The 15,968-nt window shown below is 37.9% G+C and overlaps 2 protein-coding genes across 2 annotated transcripts; one reads left to right on the top strand and one right to left on the bottom strand.

Moving 5' to 3' along the window:
* Positions 1 to 7,594: 7,594 nt before the first annotated feature.
* LOC103420922 (probable serine/threonine-protein kinase PBL9) lies at positions 7,595 to 11,346 on the top strand. Its single transcript, XM_008358960.4, has 7 exons — positions 7,595 to 8,257; positions 8,524 to 8,622; positions 9,150 to 9,463; positions 9,752 to 9,887; positions 9,980 to 10,122; positions 10,233 to 10,356; positions 10,656 to 11,346. Exons 2-7 carry the CDS (start codon positions 8,571 to 8,573, stop codon positions 11,141 to 11,143), a joined length of 1,257 nt encoding a protein of 418 aa, XP_008357182.3. The 5' UTR covers positions 7,595 to 8,257; positions 8,524 to 8,570; the 3' UTR covers positions 11,144 to 11,346.
* Positions 11,347 to 11,426: 80 nt separating this feature from the next.
* Positions 11,427 to 15,105, bottom strand: LOC103420911 (serine/threonine-protein kinase PCRK1). Its single transcript, XM_008358948.4, has 4 exons — positions 14,551 to 15,105; positions 13,245 to 13,505; positions 12,553 to 12,675; positions 11,427 to 12,221 (listed from the first exon to the last, which is right to left on the bottom strand). The coding sequence occupies exons 1-4, from the start codon at positions 14,935 to 14,937 to the stop codon at positions 11,658 to 11,660; spliced, it is 1,335 nt and encodes a 444-aa protein (XP_008357170.1). The 5' UTR covers positions 14,938 to 15,105; the 3' UTR covers positions 11,427 to 11,657.
* Between the last annotated feature and the right edge of the window lie 863 nt (positions 15,106 to 15,968).

Below are 15,968 nucleotides of genomic sequence, written 5' to 3'. Positions count from 1 at the left end.
AGTTCTCGTGTGAGTTCTTAGAAACAAAACCATGAGGGCGTAGTCGGGGCCTAAAGCGGACAATATCGTGCTATTGTCCTACGGTGGAGTCGAGGGCAGGATGTAGTGGGAGCCTGGGTTGGGATGTGACAATTTTGATATGGTATGCTTAGCATATATATTTATGGTACGTTTTTAATGGCCTTCCAAACCAACCCTATATATAGAGAACCCTCGACTTCGTTACAAAAACCACACAAATACTCAAGAGTTGGTATGCACACAAACGTGCCATCATCTTTCTAATTACTGGTTAGGCCTTGGATTCGATAAAGAAAGAGTATGGTGAATTTACCAAAGGCTTCTGAATACCAAGATGAAGGAGAAGATGATTCTACTACTGGAGCGCCTAACTTATCGTTGAAGTTAATTATCGAATCGTTGATTTACCAGAGGTATATAACTATTGGCAACTGTAAGTATTGCAATATTTTGCAATCATTTAGAGTCAAGCCATAACTAATAAAATTATTATCAAACCACAGGAGTAAGGCCCCTTGTTTTTTCAAATCGTGCGTACTATAGTGTATCATAAATTACCGATTAGGTCTTAGATGTTGTAGATGAAGAGAATGGTGACAACATCAAACACATCTGAATAACAAGATATGCAAAGATCTACAATCTAAAAACGTTGTCATTTGAACTATACAGGGTTTTCGTCGATTATAAATCTTGTAGATTCTTGCATATCTTGTCATTCAGATGTGTTTGATGTTGTCACCATTCTCTCCATCTACAAAATGAAGACCTAATCGGTAATTTATGATACCCTATAGTCCGATCTGGCTCAAATTGGAGCAAGTAGTAGGTAGTGTAGAAGATGTTCAGAAACAGTGATTTGTAAGCAAATGGTGTTAATTAAGTTTCAAAATTTAATCATATTTGTTAGCGTAACCACGGTGTGTTTTGTAATTTAATCAAATGCAAGCCTACAGTATATCTCATTTGGTAAAAATGCTATCCATGTGGTGGTACAATCTATTTTATTTATTTTTATACTACCTAATATTATAAAATGTTAATCTCATTCCTACACATGTGAAGAGACATTTTATTCTTTTAAAATATAACATTAGTTATGTAGCAACGATTTCTTAATTAAAATTTATTTTAAACCAAAGAAAATGAAGTATTTGAGCCGTAGGGAGGAAGAAAACGTCGCAACGGAGTCTTCCGTTTTCTGAATATTTTTCTTATGTTTAATGAATGTGTTAAAAAAAAACAAAGCTAAATGGAATTTTAGAGGAACGTGTTAAAAAACAAATTAAAATCACCAAGAGTGTTTACCGACTTTTTTCTAATTTTTTTTTAGTGTAGCGATATCTTACACTAAATAGAATGAGAGTTCAAATAAGTCATATAACATAATGATCAAGCTAATTTAATATCGAATTCGTCATCTACGAAATTCAAACCTCAATCATTTACAAAGAAGAATATTCCTATACCGTATTTTTAAAACGAAAAAACTAATCTACCCTACTAACTCAATCAAGTAATTATTGCCTGATAATTTATTTCATTAATCAACAAATGGATACATAAATTAATAACTCATGGCCAAAATACTTTTCTAAGCTTAAAATGCTTTTTCACTACTAATTTGCAACGCAAGTTCTCGAAGTCGTCTTGACGGCAACTGTCTCAGCTCGCAGGGCTTATTCTCGGGTCGCCTCCCTCCAGCCATTCTGGCCAAGTTCTACAGTTGCGGTGTACTCCTCTTGGCAGACACGCCCCTGCGTGGGACCCTGGTCAAGTGGGTCCCAACGCGATGACTTATTCTGAGAAATCCCAAAAAGATGTGGTGGGAGACGATCACGGACTTGGATTGTCTGCCCTCCCATCTATGTGCCCTCCTCGTGCTCTCCTATTTTGTGTGGTCACGGTTAAGTCACGTCAATATTTTATATTATTTTTTTATAAAAATAATAAAACAAAAAGAAATAGTAATATAAAATGTTGACGTGGCTTAACCGTGACCACAAAAACAGGAGGGCACGAGAAGGGCACAGAAATTGGAGGGCAGACAATCCAAGTCCGACGATCACAGCTAAAGATTTGCTGCGCACGTAGCATGTGAATGTGATAAAGGATCATGATGATCACAAGTGTGAAAAGTTGGCATATCGGACGGCTGTGATTTTATGAGGAGAAGTGTGACGTCATGTGTGAAGGAGCAACACGTAAGGCATACAAATGAAAAAAGGTCATTTGTTGAGATTGAAAAAGTAAATATTTGGGGTATACCTAAAGAGAATTGTTATTAGTACTCTAAAAAATTTATTTTACACTCCTCACAAGTATTTTTTTTTCTAATTATATAAAGTTTGGAGTGCCAAGTGAGATTTTTGGAAGGCTAATAACAATTCCCTACCTAATTATCAATGTATTTATTTGGTTTTGGTGCCACAGTCTCATGAGAATTTTTTTTTCGGTGTTAAAAGCACAATTCAATAAATCAAGTATCATGATATAAGTAAATGATTTTTTTTTTAAAATATTCAACTACTTTTATCATAATATTAAATGTAGAGTGGTTTTTCTGACATATTGAAACATCACCCTTGCCTCACGGGATTTAGGGTTTCCAAAAGTCGGGGAGAGAGAAAGCATGGCTAGGTTTTTCTCACCTCAACTTTTGTAGGCCTTTTGGCCACCAACTAGGAATATCTCGCTTCACAAAGATAGCAACGTGAGCCACAAGTCATCCATGGTGACTGTTCGTGTATTTGGATATAAGAGCAGAAATAGAAATTTCGACTGAGGTCTGGTCAACTATAACTTTTCTTTTCCATGTATGGTGTGCGGTGGTTGACGGTGTCCTGAATAATTGTGCTGAAATGTGCATTACGCTAGTTGTTAGACGATCAATATGAATTATAAGTTAATTAGTGAACTTCTGTTGAAGTCGAGTCTTATAGCGTGGGTTTGTAAGGCAAAACACTAAAATGATTGGTTGCATGATGAGGTCATATTAAACACGTCTTAAGTGTTTGGATGTGAAGCAAAACCACAATTGTTATCTCAAATTAAGAATTCTCTTTAAAATATAGGGTTTAACTTCATCGTAACTTATATATGCAAGAATTAGTTACACAAGCTATTACATACAATTCAATGATCACGAACGACCATTTATTGATACATGTAGATCTCATATATGATATCCATCAATCAACGTTTTCTAATAGCAAACACGTACACGAACGACTGTATTCACTAGTACGACACTTCCAAAAGTTATTTGATGAGTATATGAATAGTATAATTGGTTAGGAGATATGGGTCAATGATGTTGGAAATTTTTGGACAGACTGGGGTAAAAGAAAGGGAAAAGCAGATGGACTCACGTAGCTATACGTGATGGTTTCAGCACTTTACAGCTAAATGATATTTTCTACATTTGCTTGGGTCGTGACTCACATGAGAACATTATAAAGCAATGTTGTGTGCTGTTTTTTTTGTCTTGGATGGTTTTTGAACCTTTGATGGACACTCATGGTGTCTCACAACTCACAAGAATTGCATGGGAGGTGAGGCAACGTTCACGTGGGAACTTTCGTCAATTTGCAAATAATATTCACTTTGCTTGGGTTAGATTTGGTGAAACCAAAAAAAGCCAGTTAAATTCAGAAATCTAATAATTAGAAAAAATATAATGTTAGGAAAATTATTTATTTGAATTATAATGTAAATCATGTGATGTAATGTGATGGTTGAATTTTTTAATTGATATTTTTTTTTTAACAAATGATAGTATTTACACTAAGGACAATGTTAGAGAGATCAAATTTTATAAACCAAATGATGTAATTGTTGATGATTGAATTATTAATTACTTAAGTGTTGATTAACATCTTTATTTCTTATTGATGACACATAATTTGGTTTGCATATTTGATTTTAAAATTTGATCTTCCTAGCATTATGCCTACACTAAAGAGGTGGTGGAGGGGGCTAAACCTTACAATGAGTTTGCCATAATAATGTAGTTCAACTTCACCTTTAGCGAGAATCAAATCTAAGATATCTCTTTTACAAGTGAAGAATAATATCACTAGACCGTATTATTAAATGACTTATTTAAATCATTAAAGAAATAAATTAACTATCAATCTACATCAAATAACGGACCTGGATTGTCTGCCCTCCCCATCTCATACCCTTCCCATCTCCTCCTATTTTTGTAATCACGGTTAAGCCACGTCAATATTTTATATTGATTTTTTTTATAGAAATAATAAGACAAAAAGTATTGGGAATATAAAATGTTGACGTGGCTTAACCGTGATCACATAAATAAGAGGGGATGGAGAGGATATGGAACATAGGAAGGCAGACAATCCAGGTCCTCTAAAAACATGCTCCTCCAGTCATTTTTCATTTGAAAAAGATGTAGGATGGAGAGAGAGAAAGAGTGAGAAGATTGAGAAGTTATGGTCCCAAGAACAAACAATTCTGTTGCAAAAACGTATGGTATGGGCTCACACCTAATAAATAAAGAACTCTTTGTATGGCAAACAAGGCCGCAAGACTATACATGTTTCTTTTGGGTCAATTACAAATTTGCGTTCACGTAGTTTAGGGCGTGTAATTACAATGTCCTTAATTTAAACATTGGCAAAAAAAAAAAAAAAAAAATCCTTAATATTATAAGTCGTTATATTATTGGTTCCCGTCTATGAATGTCACATCCCGATCCGGGCACCCATCACATTTCGGGTTCGACTCCGTCGTAGCACGATATTGTTCACTTTGGGCCCCGACCACGCCCTCATGGTTTTTTTTTTGGGAACTCACACGAGAACTTCTCAATGGGTCACCCATCCTGGAAATGCTCTCGTGCGAACTCGCTTAATTTCAGAGTTTTGATGGAACCCAAAGCCAGTGAGCTCCCAAAAGGCATCGTGCTAGGTAGAAATGAGAATATACATATAAGACTTACATGATCGATTCCCCTAGGCGATATGGGATGTTACAATCCACCCCCCTAAGGGCCCGACGTCCTCATCGGCATACTTCCGGCCAGAGATTGGCTCTGATACCAAATTGTCACATTCCGGTCCGGACCCCACCACATCCCGAGCTCGACTCCGCGGTAGCACGATATTGTCCGCTTTGGACCCCGACCATGCCCTCACGGTTTTGTTTCTAGAACTCACACAAGAACTTCTCAATGGGTCACTCATCATGGGAATGCTCTCGTGCAAATTTGCTTTACTTTAGAGTTCCGACGGAACCCTAAGCCAGTGAGCTTCCAAAAGGTTTCGTGCTAGGTAAAGATGAGAATATATATATAAGGCTTACATAATCAATTCCCCTGGACGATGTGGGATGTTACAATGAAACTAGCACCTGATAGGTATTTCAATATGATTGTTACATTGACATGTAATATTACTAATTTGGTCATATTGTAACATGTATATATACTTTATTAGGGAAAATTAGATTCTACCACTTCGTTTTCACATTTTTTTTAAACTAAACATTTGTAGTGTTTTAAGTTTTGATTAAACTTTTAAAATTTTAATAGGGTGCTTTAATGCATGTCCACATCAGCATTTTATTATTTAATTCATTATCTTTTATTAATGTAAAAGCATATATGCTCATTTCCAGTTTATCCTTTAATATCTATTACTAATTTTTAATTATCTCCCTAAAAATCAGAGAACAGTTTTCTGCCTTTTCGTTTCTCTCACCCTGTTCATCAAAAGACAGATACAGTTGTGAGAAATTTTGCAGGGGAGAGAGAAAGAGAAAGAATGAGAGATAAAATAGCTATTGAAAATAAGCTGAAATATGTTAAGGGAGATAGAGAAATAAGGCGTTCATAAACAATGATCTATTTTATTGGCTTACGAATGTTCCGCGATCTTTATATCCACCATTATTGAGTATACACACATTGTATCTTATATCTCTTGACATGGATCATTACAATTTATTTTTCAAATAGAAACGTACCAATGTCAAATAGAAACGTACCAGTATCGAATTAAAATGTACCAATGTCGAATTAAAACGTACCAAGCAAGTTGAAACGTACCCCATGTTAAAGTATCCAAAAGAGCGTAGTGATCGAAATAAGTCATTTAAAGCTCTGTTCGCAGCCTCGAAGGTACAATGTGTCATGCTAAGGTCTGCACCGGCCTCTAGAAGCACAGAAATAACTATAGGATGGGTTGGGCCGCTACTTGAGGGCTTCCCTAAAGAGGTAGTTTAGGGTTTAGGGTTTAATATCTAGAAGGTAATGTGCCAACCGAAGTTAACTTTCCAAACGTACCATGCAACTTGAAACGTACCTCATGTTAAAGTGACACGTACCCACTATAATATCTAGAAGGTATTGCGCCAATCGAAGTAACTTTCCAAATGTACCATGGTACGTGAAAAATTATGAAAACATGGATACAAAGTGCGGTAAAACAAAAGGCTCACCCTATGGTATCAATATTTAGATTTGAAGGTGTGATATATCATACCACCATCGAAGTTGGTGGAGAACAGTCATTAAATTTACTTAAACGGTGGTACGATATACACATCGATTGGAAGAGTTGGTGTATAAGATCCCACATCGTCCGGGAGTGAAGATCATGTAAGTCTTATATGTACATGCCCACCTCCAATTAGTACGAGGCCTTTCGGAAGCTCGTTGGCTTCGGGTTCCATCGGAACTCCGAAGTTAAGTGAGTTCGCGTGAGAGTATACCCAGGATGGGTGACCTACTGGGAAGTTATCGTGTGAGTTCCCAGAAACAAAACAGTGAGGGTATGGTCGAGGTCCAAAGCGGACAATATCGTGCTACAATAGAGTCGAGCCCATGATGTGGTGGGGGCCCGAGCCGGGATGTGACATGGTGTGTACTCCAATATGGTGTGGAGTTGGAAGAAAAAGGTACGGAAGAAATAGAAGCAAATATCAAGTTGTTTTTAAAAATTGTAAAAGAATTTATGTTGAAATTGAATACTGAATCATAACCACTAGAGATTTTATAGTTAATTTGGTGCACTACATATAATGACAAATCATATAATTTTGTATTATGTTGTGCCTAAATTGTAGGACGATGTTTAATCAAAATTCTAAAAAACATGGTTATTTAAGCTTAAAATTTCAAGAGCTAGGCATTTGTATCAAAACGCCCATATTTATTAATACTCTATCATATTATAAAGCATAAATAAGTATCATTACGTAACAGTGTGATAATAACACTTGGTAATTAAACTAATAGATGGGGACAATGATTAGGATTTCATTTTCGCCAACTTTTAAAAGACAGTAAGCAAATTATCACTAGCACCAACCGAAAGGGTTCAAGGATAATTGGCCTATAATCTAATGCTACTAACAAGTGTAAGAATATTTCTTAAAATATTGTCCTATGATAAAAAAGGTTCAACTCAAATCGAAAACGAGCGCAATACCTAATTAATTCTTATACGCAACACCATTTTTTTGATTTTCTCCCCAAGAAATGATATCTACATGTATGAAGATGGACACTTAACCCACTTTGAAAAAGACGAAGTAAACAAAATTTCAGTGGCTAAATTAAATTAAGTTGCAGAGTCCCAAAGCTGCTGAAGCCAAGCCATCTCACTCATCTTATATTATGCATCGAAGATTGGAACACGAAACGTTATATTACAAGTTCATAATATATAATAAGATTCTTCTTCATATAATTTTTTTTATGTGTTCAAAACACGAGTTTGTATACCGCATTTATTGTAATACAAATAAATTTTTTATTTATTGTGAGTGTTTATCAACTTACACTATAATAAGCGATGTACTTTGAAAAGCTTCTCGAAGATTGGGGTCTTTGAAACCAAATCAAACGGCTAAGGTTGGTTTAGCAGATGTGAGTAGGCTTATCTGCGGTGACTCGTCTGCATGATATAGAGCGAGGGAGAGATAGGAAAGCCAAAAAACAGAGCGGTAGGAAACGTTGAGCTGAAGAGCGGGACCAGCCCGCCATTAATGCAGTACTCTGCACCGTCCTTCACAGCCCAACCCTCTCTCCATCACACCAAAAGCTTTCAGTCAACTTGCTCCTGATCAGAAAAAGTTTTATTTTCTGCGTATCTGCCCATTAGAAAGCAGAAAACCATCTCACTCGAAACCATAAACAACCCACCTCCCTCTCTGTTATCTCTCTCTCTCTCTCTCTGAATACATTCCAGTTTTCGAAAAAAAAGAGGTAGGTTTTTGGATTCTTGGTGTTTTAGTTCATGGGTTTTTGTTAATTCTGTATCTAGATTAAGAAAGTTTCTTTCTTTCTTGTTTTGGAGAAAAAAACAAATTGAATCTCAGTTAAAAACCAATCAACTTTGGAAGCTTTGATGCCAACTTTTTCTGTTCTTTTTCTCTTTTGGGTTGAAAAGTTACTGCTTTTACTCTAGATCTGTCGGTTCTGAAGTTCATTTGAAGTGCTTTCAGCTGAAACAAAGTCTGTGTGATCTGCAGGTGGAGGGTTTGAGGAAAGCTGGTTGTTTTTTCTAGGGCTAGAATTCATGGGGGTCTGCCTGAGCGCCCGAATCAAAGCTGAGAGCCCTGCAAATACAGGTACTTATAGATTTCATGGATTCTAATTGCCACAAGCGTGGTTGTAAAGGAAATGTTTGAACCCGGGAAGCAATCCATCACTTGCGTACTTGCTTGATTTTGCTTCAGCTGTGTGTTCGGAATTTTGGGTTTTATCTAGTTATAGTGTTGTTTCAGTAGAAATTATAATTGTGGATTTGTATAATATTGGTCCTGGGTGGGTGGTTTGTTGAAAAACAGATTATCTGGAAACTTAAATATTTTCTCATGTTTATTTTCCCCTGTTTAGTTGCTGATAGATTCTCCGAAAGAGTTTCTTCGGTTTCCTTCACAATACGAAAAATGGGAATGTCACTGAGCAGTTATCGCTTTGCCATTCTCTGATGAATTTGTTCTTCTTTCAAAATACAGCCGAAAACGAGAGGAGAAGTTTCACTTCTCAATAATTGTCTTTAGATAATATGGTGTAAGGTATTGAGTAGTACGAAGCTTATCGATGCCTCAGTTGTGACTTTAAATTGATTTCCACTTCACATTTACTTGTGCAGGTTCAAACTTCAAAAGCAATGACGGGAACCTCAGCGCAAGCAGTAAGGTCTCATCATATACGGCACCTCCAACTCCTCGGAGTGAGGGCGAGATCTTGCAGTCTTCCAATCTAAAGAGCTTTAGTTTTAACAACCTCAAAATGGCCACAAGGAATTTCCGTCCTGATAGTGTGTTGGGAGAAGGTGGATTTGGTTCTGTTTTTAAGGGGTGGATTGATGAAAATTCGTTTACTGCTGCAAAGCCTGGGACTGGCATAGTTTTGGCTGTGAAACGGCTTAACCAAGAAAGTTATCAGGGTCACCGAGAGTGGTTGGTGAGTTATTTTATCCCCTGATTATATACTTCACACAAATTGAAAGCTTGCGTATTATCATACTCGGTTCTTTGATCCTATATATATACGGAGAACCTCTTAATCGTCTGGGGAAGGCAGAGTTAAGCTACGCGTTGGTGCTTTTAAGTTTCAGCAAATAATCGTTTGAGCCTTCCTGCTCTTGAGTGCCTAGTACTAGCAAATCCTGAGTTTCGCAATTTTAAATGAATTTTACTCCTTTTCTCCTCAAAATTGACTTATCGTGTGCTTTCATTTGGGTTTTTATAGGCAGAAGTGAATTATCTAGGACAGCTCTACCACCCGAATCTCGTGAAACTAATTGGCTTTTGCTTGGAGGATGAACACCGACTTCTGGTGTATGAATTCATGCCTCGAGGCAGCTTGGAAAATCATTTGTTCAGGAGTAAGTTCTTTCAGCTACGTCTCCGGATACATTTGAAACAAGATGGTTTTAGCAATTAATGTATTGATGATTTTAAACTGACTTTGTACCAGGAGGCTCTTATTTCCAACCTCTTTCTTGGAACCTCCGCATCAAGGTTGCCCTTGGTGCTGCAAAGGGTCTTGCTTTTCTTCACAGTGCTGAAACAAAAGTGATATACCGAGACTTCAAGACGTCAAACATCCTGCTTGATTCGGTATGTGACTACTCAATGTGTTAACTACAATATTATGATTATATTAGGAGATCTTTTGACTTCATTGTGTGCTATTCTGATAGTTTCTTTGGTTTCTGATATAATTCCAGAACTACAACGCAAAACTTTCCGACTTTGGTTTGGCCAAAGATGGGCCAACGGGTGATAAAAGCCATGTCTCTACGAGGGTCATGGGTACCTATGGATATGCAGCACCAGAATATCTAGCCACAGGTATTAAAAGTCGGGTTTTTATCACAAATGGTCCTTTATGCATTATAAATGCATAATTTACTTCCGTTATGTCTTGAACCAATCAATAACATCCTTCATGTTGTACAAAACACATCAATATGGTCCTTCCGCAAACTCCATTACAAATTCCATTGGTGTGCTGATGTGGTATACATTTGGGACTCGTTCTCTTTCCACATTCAACTTGGAATATTTCCAAGTGCTTTGGTTTTATATTCCTGATTACCATATATCAAAATTGATGCCTGTATAACGGCTCCAATTTTCACTAATTCCAGGTCATCTAACTGCCAAGAGCGACATCTATAGTTTCGGAGTCGTTTTGTTGGAGATGTTATCTGGCCGGAGAGCAGTTGACAAGAACCGGCCATCCGGAGAACACAATCTGGTGGAGTGGGCTAAACCCTTCCTGATAAACAAGCGTAAGGTCTTTCGCATCATAGACAACCGTCTAGAAGGTCAGTATTCAATGGATGGAGCTCACAAGGCAGCTACCCTTGCAGCAAGATGCTTGTCCACAGAATCCAAGCTCAGGCCAAACATGGATGAGGTTGTAAAAACACTTGAACAACTGCCAGATTATAATCCCAATGGAGGCACTCAGAGTAATGGTCAAAGGATGCGCAGACGAAGTGCAGACGATGCTAGCAAAGCCAAGCGTGCAGCAGCGGCAGCAGCAGCGGCAGCTGATGCGATAAAGGCAGCTAACAAGGCAAGGAATACTGTCGCCTATCCTCGGCCCTCTGCTTCCCCGCTTTACGCTTGAAAATGGCGTCAAACTAAATGGCAAAAGCTGCAATATACGAATGTTCGTCCTGTGGATGTACAGTTTATTATGGCTAAATGTTATTCAAATTTCAACCCTTTCTTGACAAATTAGGCGAGCCTGTAAAATGAGCATTGCCATGATGTATCTTGTTAATCACCAAATTGTTATTTTAGCTTGGAATGGTAGGGATGCAAGCGCTAGCTGCGTGTGAGAAGTTTTTTTTATTTTTTTATCACGGACGTCACGCGCCTCTAAAACATACTCGGTACTCGTTACAGGGGAGAGAAAATTAACTTGTGACTCAAATTATGTGCATGAATCAAACGGACGCATGCCTCAAAAGTACAGCGTCCTTTTACAAATTATATATACAACCATCTACCGAAAAAAAAATGGATAGGAACCCTATACCTCCGTAAGATTTGAAGAACAAGTATCTGTTGTCTTTCGTTCCAGGAGCGAGGAAAGCTCGTGGATGAGGGTTTTTTCCTGACACAATCTGGCTGATAGCTTAATCACCAAGTCTAATCAACCACGGGCTCCAGTTTCTCCAATCCAACTTCCGACTAGACTTGGTTCTAAAGTTTATCATGTCTCTTATATCGAAAACCCTCTTTTTGTTCCCTTGTTTAGTAGACTTGATCGCAGTCTCCTCCACGGTTTCTTCCTTCGCTTCTTCGGTTTGAATCACAGGTTCAGGGACAACTTTGTCTTGAGATGACAGCTCTTCTATGATGCATCGCAAAACCCCAACCACCTCACTCATTTTTGGGCGAGACTTTGGTTGTTTTGATAGACACCTGTTAGCTAATGATGCAAGATTTTGAGCTGATTTGACGCAATACTGTCCTTCAAGCCGAGGGTCAACAATAACGTGGAATTTCTTTGAGTCTGGAACATAGGGCTTGACCCATTCCAAAAGATTTTGCTCATTCCGGGGCAAATTTCTGTCCACCGCCCTTCTTCCTGTGATGAGCTCATACAGAACCACTCCGAAGCTCCATACGTCACTTTTAGCAGTCAGCTTCCCTGTATGTACATATTCTGGAGCCGCATAACCTATTGTCCCCACAATCTATAAAAACCGAATATTCATTGTAAGTAATGCATTTCCCAGAACACAGGACTTACAATTCACCAGAAACAAGCAAAGAAGTTGGTTGCCATTGCTAATAGGTCCCATTTCAGAATTCATAAGAGATTGGCCATCAGTTTAGTCTTACCAGAAATTTTCAAAGTGCCAAAGAAGGCCTAGAATTTTCAACAACCATTTACTTTTATCGCTAATATCACCTAGGTGAAATCAGCGACTTTGCATCCCAAACTCCCAATACCTTAAGAGGACGATATGCCCAAATTCATTCTAGAAAGACAAACTTCTCTACCCGAAGGATAATGCAACTTACTGTTGTTGAAACATGACTTGTTCCCTCTGGAGGTCCCTGCCTTGCAAGTCCAAAGTCGGAAAGCTTTGCATTGAAGTCCTCGTCTAGCAGAATGTTTGATGGTTTAAAGTCACGGAAAATTAGCTGCACCGATTATAAGGAAGATCCAGATCATATTGACTAGAGAATAGTTGAGAAAGTAACTTAAACAAAATGTCGGACACCAGATATATGAAAAGTGACGGGAGGCATGTATTTGCAGATATCATCTGTTATAAAAAATATGGGAATATTTAGGCACAAAAAACTGTTTGGACGAGGGAATTGCAAGTACCAAGGGATTTAGGTTAAGTTAGTTAGAAATGCACTACAAAAGATCAGATGGAGGCTTTTGAACATAGATACTCAATACAATTCAATAACAGGGATTTACAAATGACTACTTCGAAGGAGTCATTTGTGAATCTTTTGTTTGTCTTTCTAATTATCATGCAATGCATTTCAACTCCCTCAATCTAATGTTTTGTAGTTCATTTCCTACTAACTTAGCCTAAATCCCTTGGTACTTGCAAATCCCTCCTGCAAACGACCTAAGGGAACAAGGGAAAAGGCTACAGACAATGGATCTGTATGTGTATTTTAGATAAGGGCAACATGAGAACAGTGTCTTCATGCAGGGTGGTTTTGATATAAAAATAAACAACAGAGCGTACCTGAAAATCCATCTCCTCATGTAGATATGCCAATCCGCGGGCTGCATCTTGGGCAATTCTTAGTCTTGTCATCCATGGGAGATGTGGTGAAAACCGAACCAATAGATGGTCCTCCAAGCTTTTATTTCGCATAAGTTCATAAACCAATAGCCGTTGAATCCCCCTTTCATCGTCTTCTGCACAGTATCCTACTAGCTTAACAAGATTTGGGTGCCTGACAACGCCCAATAAGTTTACTTCGTTAATCCACTCCTTATGCCCCTGAATACTAGAATGTAAAATACAGCAACCCCATTAGACAACCTCAAAAAACTTGAAAACTTGAATCCCAAATAGAGCACGTAAAGTAAAATACATTCAGACCGTTCAAAGAAATTCTTAATCAAAACCAATCACTAATCAAATTGCCCTCCGAGCAAAACACAAATTCAGTCTAAATCTACACAACGACGGTTAGTAAACCGGATACGTTAACAAGCTTTTTACTCAAGAATCATCGACTCCTTTCCAAATATATGGTTTCTCAAGTATGCCGTGCCTACAAACCGAATTCGACTAGCCGAAATGGCACAAATCCCACCTCTAAATTCAAGCAAACTTTCACCCCAACGCCACAAACTTACTAGAAAATAAGAACAAGACGGAACCCACAAAGCAGCAGTCCCAGAGAAAAGCTTGATAAATTAAAGTGAAAGGCTTGATAAATTCAAATTTAAAATATACAATAATTGCCGCATAAAATTTGCAAAACTGCAACCCAATCCAACAATTTTAGTGATTGAGGGATGTATTCAATTGGGATTTTGAGTGATTTTATTTCTTTTAATGAACCTAGGGTATTCAGTTAGAATTTTAAGTGATTCTCTGAAATTGAAGGTGTATTCAATTAGAATTTTAAGATAGTTTATTAAAATTCTTAGAAAGAAATTCAGGTGTATTCAATTATGATTTTAAAGAAGTTTATAACATTTCAGGTGTATTCAATTAGAAATTAATTTTAAAGAATATGAGAAAGTTGAGGAATTAGAGGAAATTGGAGAAATTTCGTAGTATATTTTAAGCATTCACAAATCTTACCTTCCCTCTTCCCATAACATTTCGAAGAATTGAATCAAAATTTTATATGAAATCTTTTCAAATCAATTAAACTCTAAAAAATTCATGGATTTGTAAACCCTCCTGCCTTCTCAATTGAATACACCCCTAAAACACTAAAAATCCAAAGCTTTTCAGATACAGTAACTATCTTACAATAAAAAGGCGACAAATTTTGAAAAAGAGATTGAAAGGGGATCAAAGAGCATGCCTGGAAGCCATTGCGACTCAACTGTTTGATAGCAACGTCCAATTTCCCGTCGCCGACGTCGCAGCCACTGACGATTCCTCTGTAAACGCACCCAAACCCTCCTTCCCCAATCAGCAATGCCCTGCTGAATCCCCTGGTCGCCGCCTTCAGCTCCGAGAACGTGAACACCCTCAGATCATTGGCCCGCCGCATACTCAGCAGCTCCTGGAATGCCAACGAGTCGGACAGGTCCCTCGAGTCCGAGTCGAACTCGGACCGCCTAGTGTCGTAGCTGCTGGAGGCCACGCTGAGAGACCGCACCCACGACACCTTCGACGTCGTCCGGGGAACGACGCCGGGTTCATCGTCGTCCCGCCGCTCCCCGTTAGTGAAATGGAAGCACTTCATCGGTTCAGAAGAAAGTCCGGCAAAGTTCAGAAGTTGCAGACAGACAGAGTCAAGAGAGAGAGAGTCAAGAGAGAAAGAGAGAGAGAGGAGCTTGGAATTGGATCGCAACTCAGAACGACGAAGTTGACAAAATGTTTTTTGTTTTTATATTTTAAACCGTTGAATTTTGAGAAATTGGGCGGCGATTTTGTCGAGAAAAAAAAACATATGCCAATAAAATTGTGGGTTGTTTAAAACGAAGGCAATATTGGAGTAAAATAATCGAAACAAGCTACTCTTTGGTAGGGATGTTTATCGGTTTGTTTTTTGCTTGTTCAGGTTCGATTTTGTAAAATATTAAGCTCGCTTAAAAAATGAGTCAAATTGTAATTTTGTATGTATAGCTTGTAAAACTTGTAACTCGCGACAGCTCATATATTTTTATGTACAACACTGTTTTAAAAAATTAATCACTAAGTAGTTGTCAACTGCTGGTCACGATTAATTTTTAAACGTTTGAAAATTACGAAAAAATGTGTAAACTTACTTAAGCACCTGTCTAAACGATCGCCTATCTCCTCTAGACCTGTCTAAGTCGCGAAAAAGTGAGTTTACCAAACACAAACACTCAAGGTCCAAAGTAAAACTAAAAACCATCCAATTAAATTTTTGTTTATAGAATGAGTCCCAATGTACAAACACTGTTTCAAAGGGGGAGTTCTGAGTTGATATATTTATTTTCTCTTTTGTTTTGATCTTGTTTTTTGTATGCCGTTTTTACATGAGGAGTCGGAGTGGATCACGAGCGACTGCGGAAGATCCCCCATTACTTCGTTGAAGGGTATAATAGGAAATTTAGGTGTCTGCACTTTTCGTCGTTTGATTAGGTCAAGTTGTTTGGTCACCTTCAACTTCAAGTAGCATTATCCTCAAACTTGTCCTGCTGCCCCAGCCATGCCTTCTAGAAAAGCATACGCGGACCTGTACAAAAATATGCAAAGTCTTCTGGTAATCACTGTTATACTTTATATATTTCATAAATATCTAAAAAC

The sequence above is a fragment of the Malus domestica genome, chromosome 03, assembly GCF_042453785.1.
Source record: "Malus domestica chromosome 03, GDT2T_hap1".
NCBI lineage: Eukaryota > Viridiplantae > Streptophyta > Magnoliopsida > Rosales > Rosaceae > Malus > Malus domestica.
This window is presented reverse-complemented; position numbering and strand designations above follow the sequence as displayed.

Coding starts and splice junctions, on each gene's coding strand:
- LOC103420922 (XM_008358960.4), top strand. CDS start 8,571: ATGGGGGTCTGCCTGAGCGCCCGAATCAAAGCTGAGAGCCCTGCAAAT. Junction 9,888..9,979: donor GGAAAATCATTTGTTCAGGA/GTAAGTTCTTTC, acceptor ACTTTGTACCAG/GAGGCTCTTATTTCCAACCT. Junction 10,357..10,655: donor ACCAGAATATCTAGCCACAG/GTATTAAAAGTC, acceptor CACTAATTCCAG/GTCATCTAACTGCCAAGAGC.
- LOC103420911 (XM_008358948.4), bottom strand. CDS start 14,937: ATGAAGTGCTTCCATTTCACTAACGGGGAGCGGCGGGACGACGATGAA. Junction 13,506..14,550: donor TGAGTCGCAATGGCTTCCAG/GCATGCTCTTTG, acceptor TCTAGTATTCAG/GGGCATAAGGAGTGGATTAA. Junction 12,222..12,552: donor CAAGTCATGTTTCAACAACA/GTAAGTTGCATT, acceptor CGGTTTTTATAG/ATTGTGGGGACAATAGGTTA.